The 17,429-nt window shown below is 42.8% G+C and overlaps 1 protein-coding gene across 1 annotated transcript; it reads left to right on the top strand.

Moving 5' to 3' along the window:
• The first annotated feature begins 793 nt into the window (after positions 1-793).
• On the top strand, positions 794-17,119 carry LOC142368729 (G2/M phase-specific E3 ubiquitin-protein ligase-like). The gene is made up of 5 exons (XM_075450916.1): positions 794-997; positions 1,094-1,248; positions 3,163-3,401; positions 4,538-4,742; positions 16,657-17,119. The coding sequence occupies exons 1-5, from the start codon at positions 866-868 to the stop codon at positions 17,117-17,119; spliced, it is 1,194 nt and encodes a 397-aa protein (XP_075307031.1). The 5' UTR covers positions 794-865.
• The last annotated feature ends 310 nt before the right edge of the window (positions 17,120-17,429 follow it).

Raw genomic sequence — 17,429 nt, 5'->3', positions numbered from 1 at the left:
GGTAAGACACTGATATGAGCTGGATGTCGGCTGTGGTGTAGTCAACTTTTTTATAGTAGGTATACTGTATATTTGGGCAGCCATAAACAATTCCCAAACTAGGAGTCGGGCCGCGAAGGAAGCGGTTTCCAAGGTGGGTGGAGCCATTGTGAACATTTGGGGTGGGGTGGATGGGGGGTTTTTAGATTAAGTTTTCTGCGTTCTACTGCATTTCAGGGTGAATCTTAATGTCAGGACTAGACTATAGAGCACTAGATGTCAGCCTTTTAGCATGGCCACCCTTGCGTGCCACCATCTTGGTATGGGGTGTTTCTCACACTATCAGCGTATTGCCAGTTGATGTTAATGCAATAGCGTTACCCCTTTATAAGGTCACTAATGATTTTGAGACGTTGAGGGGTGGTCAATGAAACATCTGCAATTCCATATCTTTCCCCTGTGACTATTAAGTCCAAAATGGGATTTTTAGGGCCTGCAGGGACTTTAGAATATTTTTTAAAAAATATTTAAGAAATATAACATAGGCTATAGGCCAGGGGTGGGTGGGGACACTTTTTCAATCGAGGGGTTTAAAGTAGACTACACCACTGGATGTAGGGAAAGTAACTCGTACAGTGACTGAACTCAATGCCTGAAGTCATGAGCGCAATTGTTAATCTTCAGAATGTTTGTTTCGAGGATTCCAGGCAGGCAGTGCTCAAAAGCATATGGTGTTTCTGTATTTCTTTTCACAGCCTTCTAATGAGAGAAGTCCAAACAATGGACATCTTTGAAGGAAATACACAAAATATTTTCTTTGCCTACAACCTGGGGGCACTCTCGGCAAAAAAAATATTGTACTGCCGGGAAGTTGACCGTCTGGTCCATGGCTCACAATGGGCCAGGACCAAGGTCCCTTAATCGGGACCTATTCCTAATGATGTGTGGCGAGACCCCGGACCTGACCAGCACAGACATCTCCCCAATTCTTGCTGAACACGGGGAGAAATTTGCTGAGGTATTTGTTTGTGGCTGAGTACATGAGTATGTTATTCATCCGCACATGTATTTGCAGGTTGATTAAGATTTCCTTTTCTTTTTCCAATTCAAACAGCTGAAAAGGTGCACCGGGGCAAAGGATGTCGAGCGGGTGAAGGAGGTACTGTCCGATTGGGTGGCTGATTGTGGTGTCCCGACAGTTTATTCAGCCACCGCTGAGGATCTCCCAATGGTGCTCTACCAGGTCACTGCACACTTTTCCTTTCACCGGTAAGATTGAATTTTAACCCTGTTGTTTGACCTCCACCTCATCCATGCAGACTAGTCATATTATGACTACAGCCAAGACTATACAAATACAAGTAAACACATGGATAGATGAATAACTGATTGGGGGGGGTTAACCTTGCGTTGTTTGGATAAAGGTGTGATGTTTTTATTAAGCCATAAGTAGCAATTTCCAGCAGTAAACTAAGTCATAAGCTAGCACTATGACAACATTTACAGTTTAACCATCAGCACTCGTACTAAGACTTATAGGTGAGTAGTGGATAGACTTGGGGGAGAAATTACTTGGATACGCAGCATCTGTAGTCATCCTAGTTTTTGGCTCTAATGCCCCCCAGGAGGCGTTTGGGAGCCCTAGGGGGGGCGTTGAGAAGGATACAGCTAAGAGGGGGCGGGTTGGTTGGTTCTTTGGGCCAGGCAGTGCTTATTGTGCGAGGCAGTTGAGGCAGGCTCCAGAAAACATTGAATGAGGTGTTTTTATTCTAGTTTGAGCATGTAAGCTTGGTGGAATTGTACAGGTAGATGTATTGTGGACTTGAGGGAAAACTGAATTGACAGGTATTCACGGGCATCATCAGCAGGGCTTGACATTAACTTTTTTGCTTGCCAGCCACTGTGGCTAATGGTTTTCTTGAGTCACTAGCCATTCACCTATTTAATATTTAGATTGGTCTTTGTCATGATGCTGTTCATCTAACCTCAGAAGATGAGGTGCTAAACCAAGAAGACGAATGCACAGCTTTCTACATGGAAATAAATCAAATAACTACAAACTGATTAACTGAGCTTTTTTAAACTTAAATACAAACAATTGATTCACAAAGGGCAAAAGTGCTGATATGTCTGATTTGGCTACCTGCCAAATTTGCTAGTTAACTTCAAATTATCACCAGCCACAGGAAAGATTTACCAGTACTTGGCAGGTGCTAGTGTCAAGCGCTGATAATCAGTAGTGTTTTGTCATGTTGTGTTTTGGCCAGCAGGGTGATCAGTCCTGAGCTTGTGTCCCAAGCCCGATTAGCCATGAAAGTAACATTGTTGGCAGACATCTCAGAGGACTACGCATGGCATGGTTGTATTGTTTCCAGGGTCAGGCGTAGGGTGGCTGGCATAGCTCCTGTTGCATTACTTGGGGGTCCAACTGGGGTTGTTATTATTCAGCCAAAGCGACTTGCTGCTCCTTTAATTTGCCTCTGAAGTATGTCTGACGTTGGCCCACGGCTACGTGTTGTGACAAAAACTCACCTCTCTTTTGGTTGTTATTTGCTTTTCCTTTATTGTTAGTTGCTTTTCGTTCCCTTGTTGTGTGTGTGTGTTTGTGTGTATGTATGTATTTGGATGAGATTTTTCATGTCACTGCAAAATAAATATATACATGACATTTGGAGTACTGTTCAGACTGACATGGAGATTAGACGAATAACCTAAAAACTGCATCGGAATGGATGCAGTTTTCGCTTAACCCAGGCGAAATGGCAATGGTTTTGTTAAGGCACAATTCTAGTTTATGAGATCATTTGAATTATTTTACTATTTTCTCTAGGTGAAGCACACTCGGTCTCGGGATCATAATAACAGATTAATATGTTTAAGTTTACTTTCAGATGGACAGGGGGAAAGAGTTGCATTTTGGAAAGGAGCTATCTGTGTCTTGTTAAGCCTAATCATAAACAAGAGATCTAGGGGCAGTGTTGCTTGCTGTCCTTAATGGTGAAGCACGTCTACAAAATAGAAAAGTGTTATTTGTTGTATCTCAATAAGTATGCATGAATGTAATAGGATTGTCATTCATAACAGAACACACAGGATTTTCAGCAAATAAACACAAAGCTTTAAGGTACAGGTGGAATGGCAAAAATCCAAAAAACGGTAATGGTGCAAATTCTTCTGTTTCAGAGTGTCCAGCATGATCCTGCAATATCAACAGGGAATGAATTCCTGTGGGGGGATGTGGACATTAGTGTCACAAAACTGTAGGGAATTCATGCCAGTGTTCACAAACACCTGGGAAAAGCTCACTCGAACTACAATTCGGGCAATGTTCAGGCCGGAGATGAGTGAGGAGATGACCAGGAGGAGGGAGGAAGAAGAGGACACCATCTACTGGTTCGAGAAGTGGCTGGTGGATATAGAGGGTAGGTGCCCACACATTTGCAACTGTTGGCATTTTCTGAAACCATGACCTATCCTTCAGATGTAAGACAATAGTTATATTAAAAAGCTATTGCCATAGACACTTGCAATTCAGAAATTTTATAGGGGCAGCTCTGGCCTACTTGTTACCCTTACGACCATGGTTTTACTGTAGTAACCATGGTTTCTCTAAGTACTCTGGACCAACCACAGCATTACTGTGGCTTATGCATGAAAACCATGGTTCCTGACTAACCATGTGTCATGGTTATTCATGGTTTTCATGGTTGTTTCAGCATGGTTTGTGACTATGGTTAAACCATACTCACAAACCATGCTCAACACATGGTTAATTGTGGTTTTCATGGTTACCCAAAAAAACATGAACATTTGTTCGCAGCCGTGGTGTATTGGTTAGGGAGTTTGACCAAAGACTACATAGTTGCAGGTTCGAGTCCCACCCTTACATCTCCCTACACCTCCATCCATGACTGAAGTGCCCTTGAGAAAGGCACCTAACCCCACATTGCTCCAAGGACTGTAACCAATATGTGCGTTGGTTTAAGAAAACGGCATCTAAGTGCAACTTAATGAATAATTATAAACCGTTTTGAAGTTCAACCATAGTCAAACCAAAACCCGTGCTGAACCATGCTAAAAAAAAAAAAAAAACATGGTTTACCATGGTCGATTTTCGTAAGGGTAGGGAGGTGGTTTTAAGATCAAAGGGTTGCAGGTTGCATATCTCACCCTCACCCCTACCTACACCTACAGCCATGGTTGAAGTACCCTTGAGCAAGGCCTTCATTGCTCAAGGGACTTTAACCAATACCCAGTTAAACAGCTGTCAATCGCTGTAGATAAAAAGTGTCAGTTAAGTGTAATGTTATAAGGTGATATTCTTAATTGTACAGGATGTGCAGCTAATGACTTGTTTGACCTGTTATTACAATGAGTCTTACAACTGTAGACAAGCATGGTATCACAAAATAAAGCCACATTTCCCCCTCTTTGCAAGGTTGGCTGACAATCATGAGTTCTTCTGGCTATGTAGCTACATTGTGTCCTTAGATTAATTAATGTGCTATTAAACTGACCACATTAAACACTGAGCCACTAACATTATAATTCTCTACAGAGGGAAAGACAGAAGTCACATTCGAGGACCTCCTGGTCTTTGTAACAGGGTCCGACCATGTCCCAAGCCTGGGATTTCCCGAGGAGCCCAGCATTGAGTTCTACGACCAGGAGCGTGGGGTGAGGAGGCTGCCCTATGCCTCGACCTGTAGCCTAACGCTTTACCTCCCCAGAGGTATAGACGAGGAGGACCAGCTGGAGGGAATGTTGGTGCAATCCATTAAGGGCTCGTTGGGGTTTGGGAAAGTCTGAGATATCCATACATATGTCTTAAATAGAGCCTACACACACACACACACACACACACACACACACACACACACACACACACGCACAGTGTGTAAAAATGTTAAAAAAGAAAATCTCTTAAATTGTTTGTTTGTTTGTTTGTTTGCACCACATTTGCACATTTGACAAAATTCACACACTGACACATTATTTGGTTAAGTCACATTACTGATATGACACAATATTGTAAATAAATACTTTTGTTTTGAACTATACCAATTGGTGTGGTCTTCCTTCCTTCATGTTTGACAGCTTTCAGATTAGTGTTCTCGACATTTGTTTGCAGAGTCTTGACATGTTTTCTGGTATTGTGGGCACTGAGAAATCCTTGTAACCAGGATTAGCACAGAAAATTGAAATTGTGTTTGGGCAGTCTCCAATGTGCTGTCAGACTAAACATTGATAAGGTAGAGTAGAGTAACTTTATTGATCCCAGGGGGAAATTCAGGTGAAATTCAGATGCTGACAGTATCTCTCATTCACAGGTTTTGACACATTAAGTGACTCTGATTAGGAGGCTTTCACTTGGCAATGAGAGGTTGTTTGCTGGGGTCAGGAATAAAGGAAATTAGTCAACATCATATACAATGAACATCTATGGATTGGAGCAGGCTGAATCGTAAATCTCAGGGTCGTTATCAAAGTGTGTGTAGGAGGGGGGGGGGGGGACTTTAGAGGAGACAATAGATTTGCCTGCGGACTTTACAGGTGACAATAGATTTGCCTGCCCCCAGTCCAAGAATTACCAAAGTGTGTAGGCATCATCATTGACAAAGACAAACTGGCTACACACAAGGGTCACCCTCATAGATAGATCTGCCAGACAACCTATGCACAACATATTCCAGACAGCAAGTGCACAGTACCATTGAATAACAGGTACATGCACGCTCAGACAGTGTCAGACAACACAAGCACACCATAAATGACAGGCAGGCACTGTATTCACTTGCAGGTGGGTCCAATGTAGGGTTACTGGCAGGTTATGAAAGACCATTTTATATCTAAGCCAAGATTTTTGAAGTTTGAACCTTGTAGACATAAGTGCTGGCTGCATACTAATAACAAAAACATTCAGAAATGCGGAATGGGTGGGAATTTAACACTTCTGATTGCCACTGGCAGTAGGGCTGTCGCGGTGAGGGAATTCCCACCGCGGTGACTCATAGCCGCTCAACAGCGCGGTATGCGGTGATATCGCATTTTTTTTCATTAGGCTACTTTCCACGACATGCAATGTTAGATGAAAATCGAGCGCATAATCCGGCTTTTTTCCCAGCGATTCTGACATTTCACTTTGCTTTGCCTGTCATTTACTCGCTCACAGACCAACATAGCGGAGATCAAGCAGCGCATACCCCAGTTCTGCAACATTGTTGCCAGTGCCACATGGCAAATATCAACATTGTTGCAGACCTGCGCACGTTTCGTTTAGTAATGACGGAGAAAAACGAAGCAGATCAGGGCAGCAGTTGAGCTCACGTGTCCGGGATACAGTTTTTTTTAAACAGACTGCCGCCGACCAACCAACCCCGGCACATTTTTTAAACTTTTTTTTTTTTTTTTTTTTTTAATAGTTTCACCTACACAGTTTTGTTGAAATGATCAGGTATTTCCCAACAGCAAATGTGCACACCAAGCTGTGGTTCTGTGGAAGCTAGTTTATTGTTGATATTAGACGGTCGCATTTACAACGGTAAACATGGATAATAAGGGAAGATTCAAAGCCATAAAGTGTCCGGACTAGGCAGAGGAGTAAAGCCGAGATAAAGGTAGGCCACTGCATTTTATTTTAACTTCTATTGCTACGACACTGAGTAGGCATATTCTTGTAATATCAGCTGCCGAGGGAGAATGAGACCACAACGAGTAGCATGCAGACGTGTGTGCGTGTGCGGTGCCTATATGCAAAGATGACGACAGAAACGCGGCACCTAGCTGTGTTAATGTGTTTGTCCTGCCTTGAGGGGAATATACAATGTATCATTATTACTGTGCTGGCTTTAAAAAGTATCAGTTCTGTCAGTCGCTTTGTATCTACTGTGCAGTCTTAAAAACTCGTTCAGTTTCTCGAGTTGTTCTGCGCGTGCAAGCTTGCGTGCGGTGGGCGGTGGTGGCGGTGGCCTGGACACGCACCGCGGAGGTCCTCTCAGCACCGCGGTGATTGCATTTTGCGGTTATCGCGACAGCCCTAACTGGCAGGACACTGTTGTCGCCTTCCCCCACAAATTGCCACAATCAATTGTTGCTTTGTTTATACTCTCTGAATGGGGTGTATGTAAGGCTGCGGCTACACGAAAACGTTTTTCACTGTAAACGATACTTTTTCTTATCGTTTCGCTGTCGCGGCCACACGGAGCCGGCGTTCCCACTACCCCAAAACGATAGTTTTTGAGAACGGGTTCCAGAGTGGGAAAGTTTGAAAACGGCCTCGTTTCGTTTCCATTGTTACAGCTAAAACGTTTTTGCGTCAGTCACACGTTGACGCTGTGAGCCAATTTTAACACTTCTCTATTGTCTCACAGCGTGGCGTGACACAGTGGCGTGTACTGCATCGTTTCATCCGTTTTCGTCTGGACAGCAGCGCGTTTCCGTGTGGTCGCAAGAATTTTCGTACCCGTTTTCAAAAAAAACCTCGTTTCGTTTTCGTGTAGCCGTAGCCTAAGATCCACTGAATCACCTGGTACTTAGCCTAAGAATAGTGATAGAAGGTGTGTGACCTAGGTACAGAAATCTGTAGATTTTTTTTTTCAAAAATGTCTTTATTTATAATGTATTATTTTACAAAACAAACCACAACCACCCCAAATCCATGGCACATACACAAAAAATAATAATAATAGTAAAAATATAAATAATAATCAAAAGCAAAAACAAAAAACACAATAATAATCATCATCATCCCAATAATTAAAAAAGGAAACTAGGGTATAACAAAACAAATTACCATTCAAATTCCAAAAGTATCCCAGCCCTCTATTTCAATGTTATTACTTTTAAGAAAATCATAATACACGTACAAAATCCTCCAAAACCTGTCCAATTTCATCCTTTATAGTATAACTAATTCTCTCCAAAGCAAAATAAAAACAAATTTCCTTCAACCATTGCCCCAACACACACGATGCTTCAGACTTCCAATCCCTGGCCAAACAGCGCTTAGCCTCCAAAAAAACAGATATTCAACAGACGTTGAACATCACTAGAGGGGGCAAAGTCTTCCGGGTAGATGTGCAGTAGGCATAGTTTTGGCTTAAGGGGCACCTCTTCCTCAATGATCTGGCTAGCAACCTGTAACACTTTCTTCCAAAATGATAAGGAATGTGGACACTCCCACATACAATGAAATAAAGACCCTTTGTCATGGTTAAATTCAAAACAGGTGTCTGGAATATTGGGATTAAATCGATGTAGCTTGGCTGGAGTTATAGTCTATTCCAGGGGTTCCCAAACATTACCTTGACTAGGGCCCCCATATACCGATAGATTCCAGCCAAGGCCGAAATAGGAGATGCAAAAGATTATTCTAATGCAATGTGAATATTGTTAAGTTTATTTTTGCTTAATTTGGTGTACATTAATTAATAAAACAGTATCATGTTTTGCTATACTTTTTCTTCTAACCTGCCGCGGGCCCCCTAGCACCCCTTCGCGGCCCCCCAACTTTGAAAACCACTGGTCTATTCAAACATTTGTATTGTAATAATTTAGAATTTGTATTTATGGTTTGTGAATGAGCTATAGTATCAGCTTCAGACCAGTCTTCCTCTGAGATATCCTATTGTAAGTCTGTTTTCCAAGCTTGAAGGATATTGTCTGATAATGCTGAGGATTTACTTACAAAGAGGCTATACAATAAAGAAACTTGTCCTCTACAGTTTAAGGAATTGAGAATGATTTTTTTTCTAAATTGGAAAGAGGAGGTAGCTGTAAGCTACGGCCTTGATGACTTATAAGCTTCTCAAATCAGTTGATTTTTTAAAGGTTTTTAATGGTAGATTCTCTCTCTCTCTCTCTCTCTCTCTCTCTCTCTCTCTCTCTCAAACACATTTTTTTTAAAAGGTTGGTGTGTCAAATAGATCCCTTTTCCACATTACATACCTCTGGCTAGAAGGCTTTATAGGCAGATAGATAGATAGTCAGACAATCCAAATACAACATATCCCAGACAGACATGAGAACAGCAGAACCATTGAATAACAGGTTCATGCACACTAAGAGACTGTCAGACAACACAAGCACACTGTAAATGACAGTCAGAGACCAGTGCTGTATCTTTCCAACAAAGGTAGCTTGTCTTACGATAAGCTGATTCTGCAGAGGTTGTATTTTTTATTTTTTATTTTTTTGGTGGGTCCTTGTTAGGTTTTTATGGCTTTTCAGTCATAACACAGTCCATCTCAATAGGTAGGTAGTACAATGGAGTAAACTGTGTAACAGCTATGTAATATCATACATAGGCCTACAATACACCACAAAAGTACTTGTAGGCCTACTTCTACTTTGTCCACCACTGTCAGAGACTATAAACTTCCAAGAGGGTTCAAATGTGGGAGTTAAGACCATTTCATTGTTTTTCGCCACATTACACTTAGTTTCATCAAAGTTGGCTGTCAACCACTGAGTGAAGTTTAGGGCAAAACTTAATTTACTAAATTAATTTAAACTGGGGTCAAATTCATCTTAAATGGGTCTTCATGTTAACCCTGGCTTAATTAACCTACTTTTATAAAGGATCAAAATAAACTTAATGTCATGACCTGCCATGAACGGTTATGTTACATGTAGGCCAAAATACAACAAACATGATATACAGACAATGACACATGGATCGGTAGTGGAGCTCAGAAGATTGCAAGACCACAGTTAGACCAGCAGGCAGTTAAGGGCGCTACCCATCCCCTCCCCCACCCCAGCTAACCAGAGGTGTTGCATTTTTATAATTAGCATAGGCCAAACCCCAGGAGATAAAGACCAGCCCCCACCTCAGGGAATAAAGTTCAGAACATCCTATGTGTAGGAGCCATAATTATTTTCTTTATATTTTTTGTTTTCATTATGGTTATTGGTTCACTTTGATTTGTGTTTTTGTTTATTGGTCATTTTGGACGTGGGTGTGACATTGGGCGTGTGTGGTGCGCAATTGGAAGCCTTTAATTAGTCCTACCTGGCACCTGTGCGCGAGTTCAGTTTGGCGTGGGGTGAGTACGGGGGAAGGCAATCCTTTTGCGCACCGCACCGCACCGCATTGCATCACACTGCTCCTTTGTCTCAAGGTTTTTGCTCTATCTTGCAATCGGAAAGGACTATTGGAGTCATATTGGATGATATGGAGAGCAATAAACGAAAGAAACCGGAATGAGTGTGTGGACATTATATCATTGAGTGCGCATAAACAACTGATTTCCCCCTGCTTAGCCCACAGCAGCGCTGAACGAATTGGCGTTGGATTTAGCCGCAATACTATGGTTGTCTCAAACATCTTCTTGGTACTGTCTTCTAAATCAAGAGAGGGAGGGAAACCGACGTGGGAACCACTTCGTTGTTCGACTGCACATTCCAGATCTGCACATCAGATTTATATCACCATTCCGTGAGTGTTGGCGTTACATTATTGTGTTTGTTGTGTCATAGGTCAAGGCGTTTGTATCAGCATGTTTTTGTTGGGCTAGCTGCTATATTCACTCTTTCTCTGAGTGTCATTTGCGGTGGGTGGTAGGCTAGTGAATTGTTAGACAAATGCTACTTTATAGAATACATTGGAATGTACATGTTTGGAATTCGATTAGACGTTATAGGACTCGGAAAAGCTTTGGTCATGCTTCCAGTGTTTTGCAGCCAGACTAGTGCCACTTCCGAATCAGATGCCGTCAACGACTTGAACGTCTGTTTACACATACCCGGGTATTTTGATAAACGCATATTTTCTAGCCTTCGTTTTAAAAAAAAAACTAGGTGCACACAGCCTCGTTTTAAAAAAAAAACACGTCTCTTCGTTTATCAAAATACCCGGGTATGTGTAAACAGCTTTGTGTCATTAAGTGGTCAACCGTCCATCTTGTGTAGGAAATAGACTAGAAGGTATACAACACTGAGCAAAGGTGTTGACCTTGCAGATCCTGACTGTGACCGATCCTACTCGCACCTCCCTGCCCCCTAATTGCACAGCAATTGTCATGTAAAACCAGCCATTAGTTAGAAAACAGGTGAAACTGGTTCCCTATTATAAAACAGTCAATCAACTAAACTGAGTTTGTCAATGGCCAATCAGAATTTCTAAGGCTGAGATGTCAGCTGACCAGGATGCATGCATATGAACAGTTTGTAAGCAAAAGCTTACTAACTGTTCATAATTCCAAAGGAATTGGGCCAACAAACTTTTTCAGGTGTTTCAGCTGTTTGATTTATGATCAACTCCGTCACATCATGTTATAGGATAGTGTTCTTTCAGGAGGATAGTTGTAGGACTTTCTCTCTCAGATGGAAGGCTCACTGGTCTCAAGTCATAAACGCACATCAAAAAACGGATGGCTCATGTTATCAATACAGTACTACTGTACAAAAAAGGATAATTATTTTCATAAAGACATTTCTTCCGAAGCCATATATTCTATGATTCGCATATCTCCATAGCACCATTGGCTACGCTATTGTCCTCAATGGCAACTGGTTCAGTGTAATTGCTTTTACTTTTTACTTTAAAAGTTGTAAACTTTTACTTGGAAACTGTATACTGTTCTAGGCTTTTACAAAAAGCCCTCAGTACATACTTGAACTTGTAAATAAATATTTCTAAACCCAAGTATCTATACCTCTATTTAACGAGGAAATGTGAATACAATTGACACCTCCGAATATAATGGTGTTACACGGATCGTTTGCATTCAATGTGAATCTCATGTCAACATTTTCAATCGTTTGCAGGTCAATATGGATACCAGGAGATTTGTGTCACGCTGTAAAAATATTATTGATGACTGCACTCGACGTATCCTGATGGATGATAATGTTGCTGCAGATGTCTTACAAAGCACATTGAGCAGGTATGTATTTTTGAAATTATCTGGTTAAATCGATGCAAGATTGTTGAAATAAGGTCACTCATTGACACGAGCACCAGCAAACTGTCTCCCACATGTTTTAAAGTGTTTGTTGTTGGCTTTACCAGGCTAGAGACAGTGCAGAGGAGTCTCCAATGGGCAAGAGGAACATTGCTCAATGTTCGAGATGCTGATCAGCTTCTTGGTGATCTTGCAGAGTACATTCAGGAGGTGCAATCCTTGCATCAGCACGGAGATCAGGGTAAGATTTTAGAAACCTTTTGTTTATGACTTGAGTCTTTGTAATTTGAGCCTGACCATTGTCCTCTACAAAGTGAAATAGATTATTTTATGGTAAGATTGTTTTAACAATGTAATGAAGTGCAATTGATGCAGAAGCTACTCATTGCGTGGCATGACTGTTGCAAGACAAATCATCTGCTCGGTTGCATCGTCTGGAGTCGTGACTCGTGTGCTTTCAGAAAAGTATCTGTTGGACTGCATAGACTAATGTGCAAACTGTACATGATTTTGCAGGTGATGTTGGGTTTCAGGCCCCCTTGGTTTGGAGTGGAATGAGCGGTCCACCACATTATTCCATAACTCTGGAGCAGCTCTCCTTTCTGCAATCGGCAGATGGCAGATATTCTTGGCGTATCAATCCGTACTGTGCGTCGACGTGTCAAGTAAGTGAGGTCCCCATAATTGGCAGTTTTACTCATTGCTTGTAGTGTTTCACCTTTGGCACACAACAAATAAGGCATTTAGCAGGGTTTGACAAGCTATTTTTCCTTTCAATTACAGCAGGGGTCTCCAACACGTCGCTCGCGAGCTACCAGTAGCTCGCCGCCCCTTTCCAAGTAGCTCGCCAAAGGGCCAATGAAAAATTCACAATGTTTGAATTTGCTTCCGGGCACAGTCACTTGTGGTCGTTTTGCGAGGCTGAAAATCGAAACTTAATCGGGCCAATCAAATCGTGAGGAGCGGTGTCGGAGGCCGGGCTACCTAGTGACGACAGAGGTGCTTTGTTTGGTTGTTGCGCAACAACCAATCAGAGCGTCGTTAAGACAACTGTTTATGCTAGCCAGCGTCAATAAAAAGCTGTACAGGTCTGGCTTGCTAGGATAGTGAGAAGGCGTTTATGATGGCGACAACAAGTGGACAAACCAACAAGCGGATTAAAACCTACCATTTTCACCAAGAGTGGGAGACAGAATTTTGTTTTACCAACGTGAACGACAGGTGTGTGTGTCTGATCCGCTGTGCCAGTGTGTCGGTCGGTAAAAGGTGTAATGTGGAGCGCCATTTCAGCAAAGTCCACGGCAACTTTTCGCGGGACTTTCCTGCGGGTAGCAGTCTACGAAAAGACAAGATAACGGAGCTGAAGACAACGCTTCAACGGCAACAGTCTCTGTTCACCAAACCGACAAAGAAAGCCAATTCAGCAACAGAGGCTTCGTTTAAAGTGGCGCACATTTTAACAAAGCGCAAAAAGCCGTTCACCGATGGCGGGATCGTGAAGGAGGCCATGACCGCGGTGGCTGAGACGTTATTCAGGGACCATAAAAATAAGGAGGACGTTTTGTCTGCCATTGCCGATGTATAGCTTGGCGCCAATACCATGGCAAGGAGAGTGTCTGCGCTGTCTGCGGATGCGGCAAAACAGCTTGAATCGGACATTAACAGGTGCAAATGGTTCTCCATTCAGTGCGATGAGTCTGTGGACCGCAGTGATACAGCCCAGCTAGCTGTGTTCATTCGGATGGTGTTTGACGGCTTTTCCACAAAAGAGGAGTTTTTGACCTTACTCCCATTGAAAACAACAACCAGGGGAGTTAATATTTATAATGCGGTAAAGGATTACTTTGTGGAAAAAAAGATCCCTATTGAAAAGCTGGTGTCTGTAACAACTGACGGAGCACCTGCAATGAAAGGTCGTCACTCCGGATTTATTGCGCACTGCAAAGCGGACCCGGACTTTCCAAAGTTTTTGAACTATCACTGTATCATTCATCAGCAGGCTATATGCCCAAAAGTGATGGGATTTGACCATGTCCTGACGCCTGTTATCAGGATCATCAATTCCATTCGAGCAAAGGCAAAGCAACACCGGAGCTTCAAGCTGTTCCTGGAGGAATGCTCTGCGGAGTATGGGGATCTCCTCCTCCACGCCGAGGTCAGATGGCTTAGTCGGGGCAAGATACTACAGCGCTTTCTTTCCTTGCTGGGTGAAATCAAGGCATTCATGGAAACGAGGGAGGAGGACACCACCCTATTATCTGATGCAGAGTGGCTACTTGATCTTGCTTTCCTGACCGATGTAACTGAGAAAATTAACCACCTGAACCTACAGTAACAAGGCAAAGGTAAAAATATATGTGACATGATCAGTGCTGTCAAGGCGTTCAGTGCAAAACTCTCATTTTACATTCAGCAAGTTAAAAGGGAAAGATTTCAGCACTTCCCCTCTATGTCAAAGATGCTCGACAGTCACACAGGTGCAGCCAGCGTTTTAGATGTGTCCAAGTATTGTGACCTCTTATCAAGGCTTGGACAGGAGTTTGCTGACAGATTCAGTGACTTTGAGAAACTTGAGCCCTGTGTAACATTTATGGCCAACCCTTTCATGAATGTGGACATAAGTGAGATTTCAGGACAGATGGCTGAACTTTTTTGTGTCGATCCTGTAGAAATGGAAATGGAGGTTATAAACCTTCAAAACAATGTGCAGTTAAAGTCTCAGCAACATTCACAGCATTTCTGGAGCTTGGTAGAGCCAGATAATTATGAAAATCTTCACCAAGCAGCTCTGAAAATGTCTGCTTTGTTTGGGTCTACATACCTCTGTGAGTCAGCTTTTTCTGACATGAATGTCGTGAAATCAAAGCTCAGAACGAGACTGACTGATGAACATTTAAATGACTCCATAAGAGTGAACTTAAGTGGATACACTCCAGCATACACCTCTCTTGTTGACTCCTTGCAGTGTCAGTCATCTCACTATCAAAAGGCTGAACTTCTGAACACATTCACACACACACACACACACACCTTCACTGCTCAATATTGAACTGAACTAAATGTTTTTTATTGTGAATGCAATTTTTGTTTTTAATTTTTGATGTTTTAATACAGAATGTGAGATGTGGACAGTAACATATTGTACATGTTCAGAAAAGAAGGCTTATTGAGTTTGTTTGTTCAAAATGAGCGATGATAATAAATGTTACAAAACAGGAGTAGCTCTCGGCCTCTTTCATTTTGTTAAAGTAGCTCTCAGAGGGAAAAAGGTTGGAGACCCCTGAATTACAGACACTTCCATTTGGGAAGAACGGAGAGGTATGCCGACTTGACCGACGCAGCATTGGATGAGCTGGTAACCGAAACAGTATCTGGAAACGACCTATTTGGGCCAGAATCGGTGAGCAGTGTTAATTTGGTCAGCTTTTTTAAATTTAGTCTAAGTCTTAGTCACAATGTCGAAAATCAATTTTAGTCTTAGTCATATTTAGTCATTGCGTTCCGAATTTAGTCTTAGTCTTAGTCACAATGTCGAAAATCAATTTTAGTCTTCGTCAAATTTTAGTCATTTTAGTCAACACTGAACAGAATAAAACTTCTCCACACACTGCTTCTCTTTTTTTCTATTTTATTTATATAACACTGTGCAGAATAGAACTTCTCATCTTGGCCACCACCGGCATCGGCGGCATGATCAATCATTATCATGCAGGTTGTTTTGTTGTCCTTCGCGTTGTAAATGAAACGGCTCCATACATCCAGGCGTTGTTTTCGCCCAGCTCCAACAAACCGTATACCGGTATCCGAGCCCGACGCCATGACTGGACTGCAAAGTTGAACTAGCTATGGTTAAGTTATAGCTTGCTATCGGCTACGTTACTTGACTGATTGAGCCGCGCGAGGCACCGTGGGACAGGCGCCGTGCAGGGACAAACAGGGCAACAGCGCGTAATCTTCTGAAGTTCAAGAAACATTTATATTAACAATTACAAATTAATTATAAACAATTACATTTTTTAATGTCCATTCGTCCATTGCTTGTACATTTCGTCTTGTCTTAGTCTCGTTAACGAAAATCATTTTTTATTCTCGTCATATTTTTATTTTCTGGAAGCAATTTTGTGCGTCATCGTCTCGTCATCGTCACGGGAAAAAGGGGCGTTAACGAAATATTTTCGTCATCGTCCTGGTTGACGAAATTAACACTGTCGGTGAGGGCGTCACTGCGGGCCAAAGGAATAAAGGTTCAGCGCAAGAGGGTGCGGGACAGCATGCACAGAACCAATCCGGGTGCATCAGCCTTCCGGGCTCTCATGCAGAGACCGCAGCGGAGAATTTATTCTGTGCAGGGACCAAACTCTTTGTGGCACATAGATGGCAACCACAAGCTGATAAGGTAATTCTCATTTTTCTCCAAAAACCACCATTCTTCCAAAGCACACAGATTTTATCTGTTTGCCTAATTCCACATTGACGAATAGATTCTACATGTATTTAAAGTCTGTTTTGTAGTAGACTGCAGAAACAATTTCATTGATTGACAGCAGGGCTCTAAACTGACACCTGCAAACCGGCCAAATGCTGTTGAAAATCTAGTTTGGCTGTTATAAAATAAAACTAAGTAGCCACTTTGATCCTTTGGTGAGTGTGTTTATAGCTACTAAGATCAACAGAGCATGTACCTTTTTTCAATGTTTTTGATGATGCGGTGTCTCTGACTGTGAAAATGAATCGTATAATGACTCACTTAATGTTTTCTGTCTTGAATTAGATGGAGAATTGTCATCCACGGAGGAATAGATGGCTACAGCAGTCTCATTGTTTTCCTTGGGGCATCGGACAACAACCGCAGTGCAACCGTGCTGGACAGTTTTGTTGGCGCCGTAGCTCGTAATGGAGTGCCTTCACGAGTCAGGACAGACAGAGGCGGGGAGAACAATGCTGTGTGCCTCTTCATGAACATTTTCAGGGGTTTGAGACGGGGCAGTGCCATTCAAGGACGCAGCGTGCACAATCAACGGATCGAGAGGCTCTGGGCTGACCTGTGGCGTGGTGTCTCAAACGTGTACCACACACTCTTCCACTTTCTGGAGGGTGAAGGGATCGTTGACCCAGACAATGAGGGGCACATTTGGGCTCTACACTACATTTACCTTCCCAGGCTGAACAGGGACCTGACACTCTTCATGTCCCAGTGGAACAACCACGGCCTGAGGACGGAGAGACATTTTTGAGTCCCAGGCAGCTCTTTGTGAGAGGATGCCTCCAGCAACAATCAAGAGCATCGACAGCCATGCAGGAAATCTTTGGAGATCCTGCTGCTCCTGGCCTGCTCCTCCTGCTGCTGCTGCTGTCGCTGTCGCTGTCCCTGCTCCTCCTCCTGCTGCTGCTGTCGCTGTCCCTGCTCCTCCTCCTCCTCCTGCTGCTGCTGTCCCTGCTCCTCCTCCTCCTCCTGCTGCTGCTGCTGTCCCTGCTCCTCCTGCTCCTCCTCCTCCTCCTCCTGCTGCTGCTGCTGTCCCTGCTCCTCCTCCTCCTCCTGCTGCT

Source organism: Odontesthes bonariensis, chromosome 19 (assembly GCF_027942865.1).
Source record: "Odontesthes bonariensis isolate fOdoBon6 chromosome 19, fOdoBon6.hap1, whole genome shotgun sequence".
Classification (NCBI taxonomy): domain Eukaryota; kingdom Metazoa; phylum Chordata; class Actinopteri; order Atheriniformes; family Atherinopsidae; genus Odontesthes; species Odontesthes bonariensis.
This window is presented reverse-complemented; position numbering and strand designations above follow the sequence as displayed.

Excerpts from the sequence above, each read along its gene's own strand:
- LOC142368729 (XM_075450916.1), top strand. The coding sequence starts at position 866 with ATGGCTCACAATGGGCCAGGACCAAGGTCCCTTAATCGGGACCTATTC. Across the intron at positions 1,249-3,162 it reads GCACACTTTTCCTTTCACCG|AGTGTCCAGCATGATCCTGC; the intron begins GTAAGATTGAAT and ends CTTCTGTTTCAG. Across the intron at positions 4,743-16,656 it reads GAGGACCAGCTGGAGGGAAT|ATGGAGAATTGTCATCCACG; the intron begins GTTGGTGCAATC and ends GTCTTGAATTAG.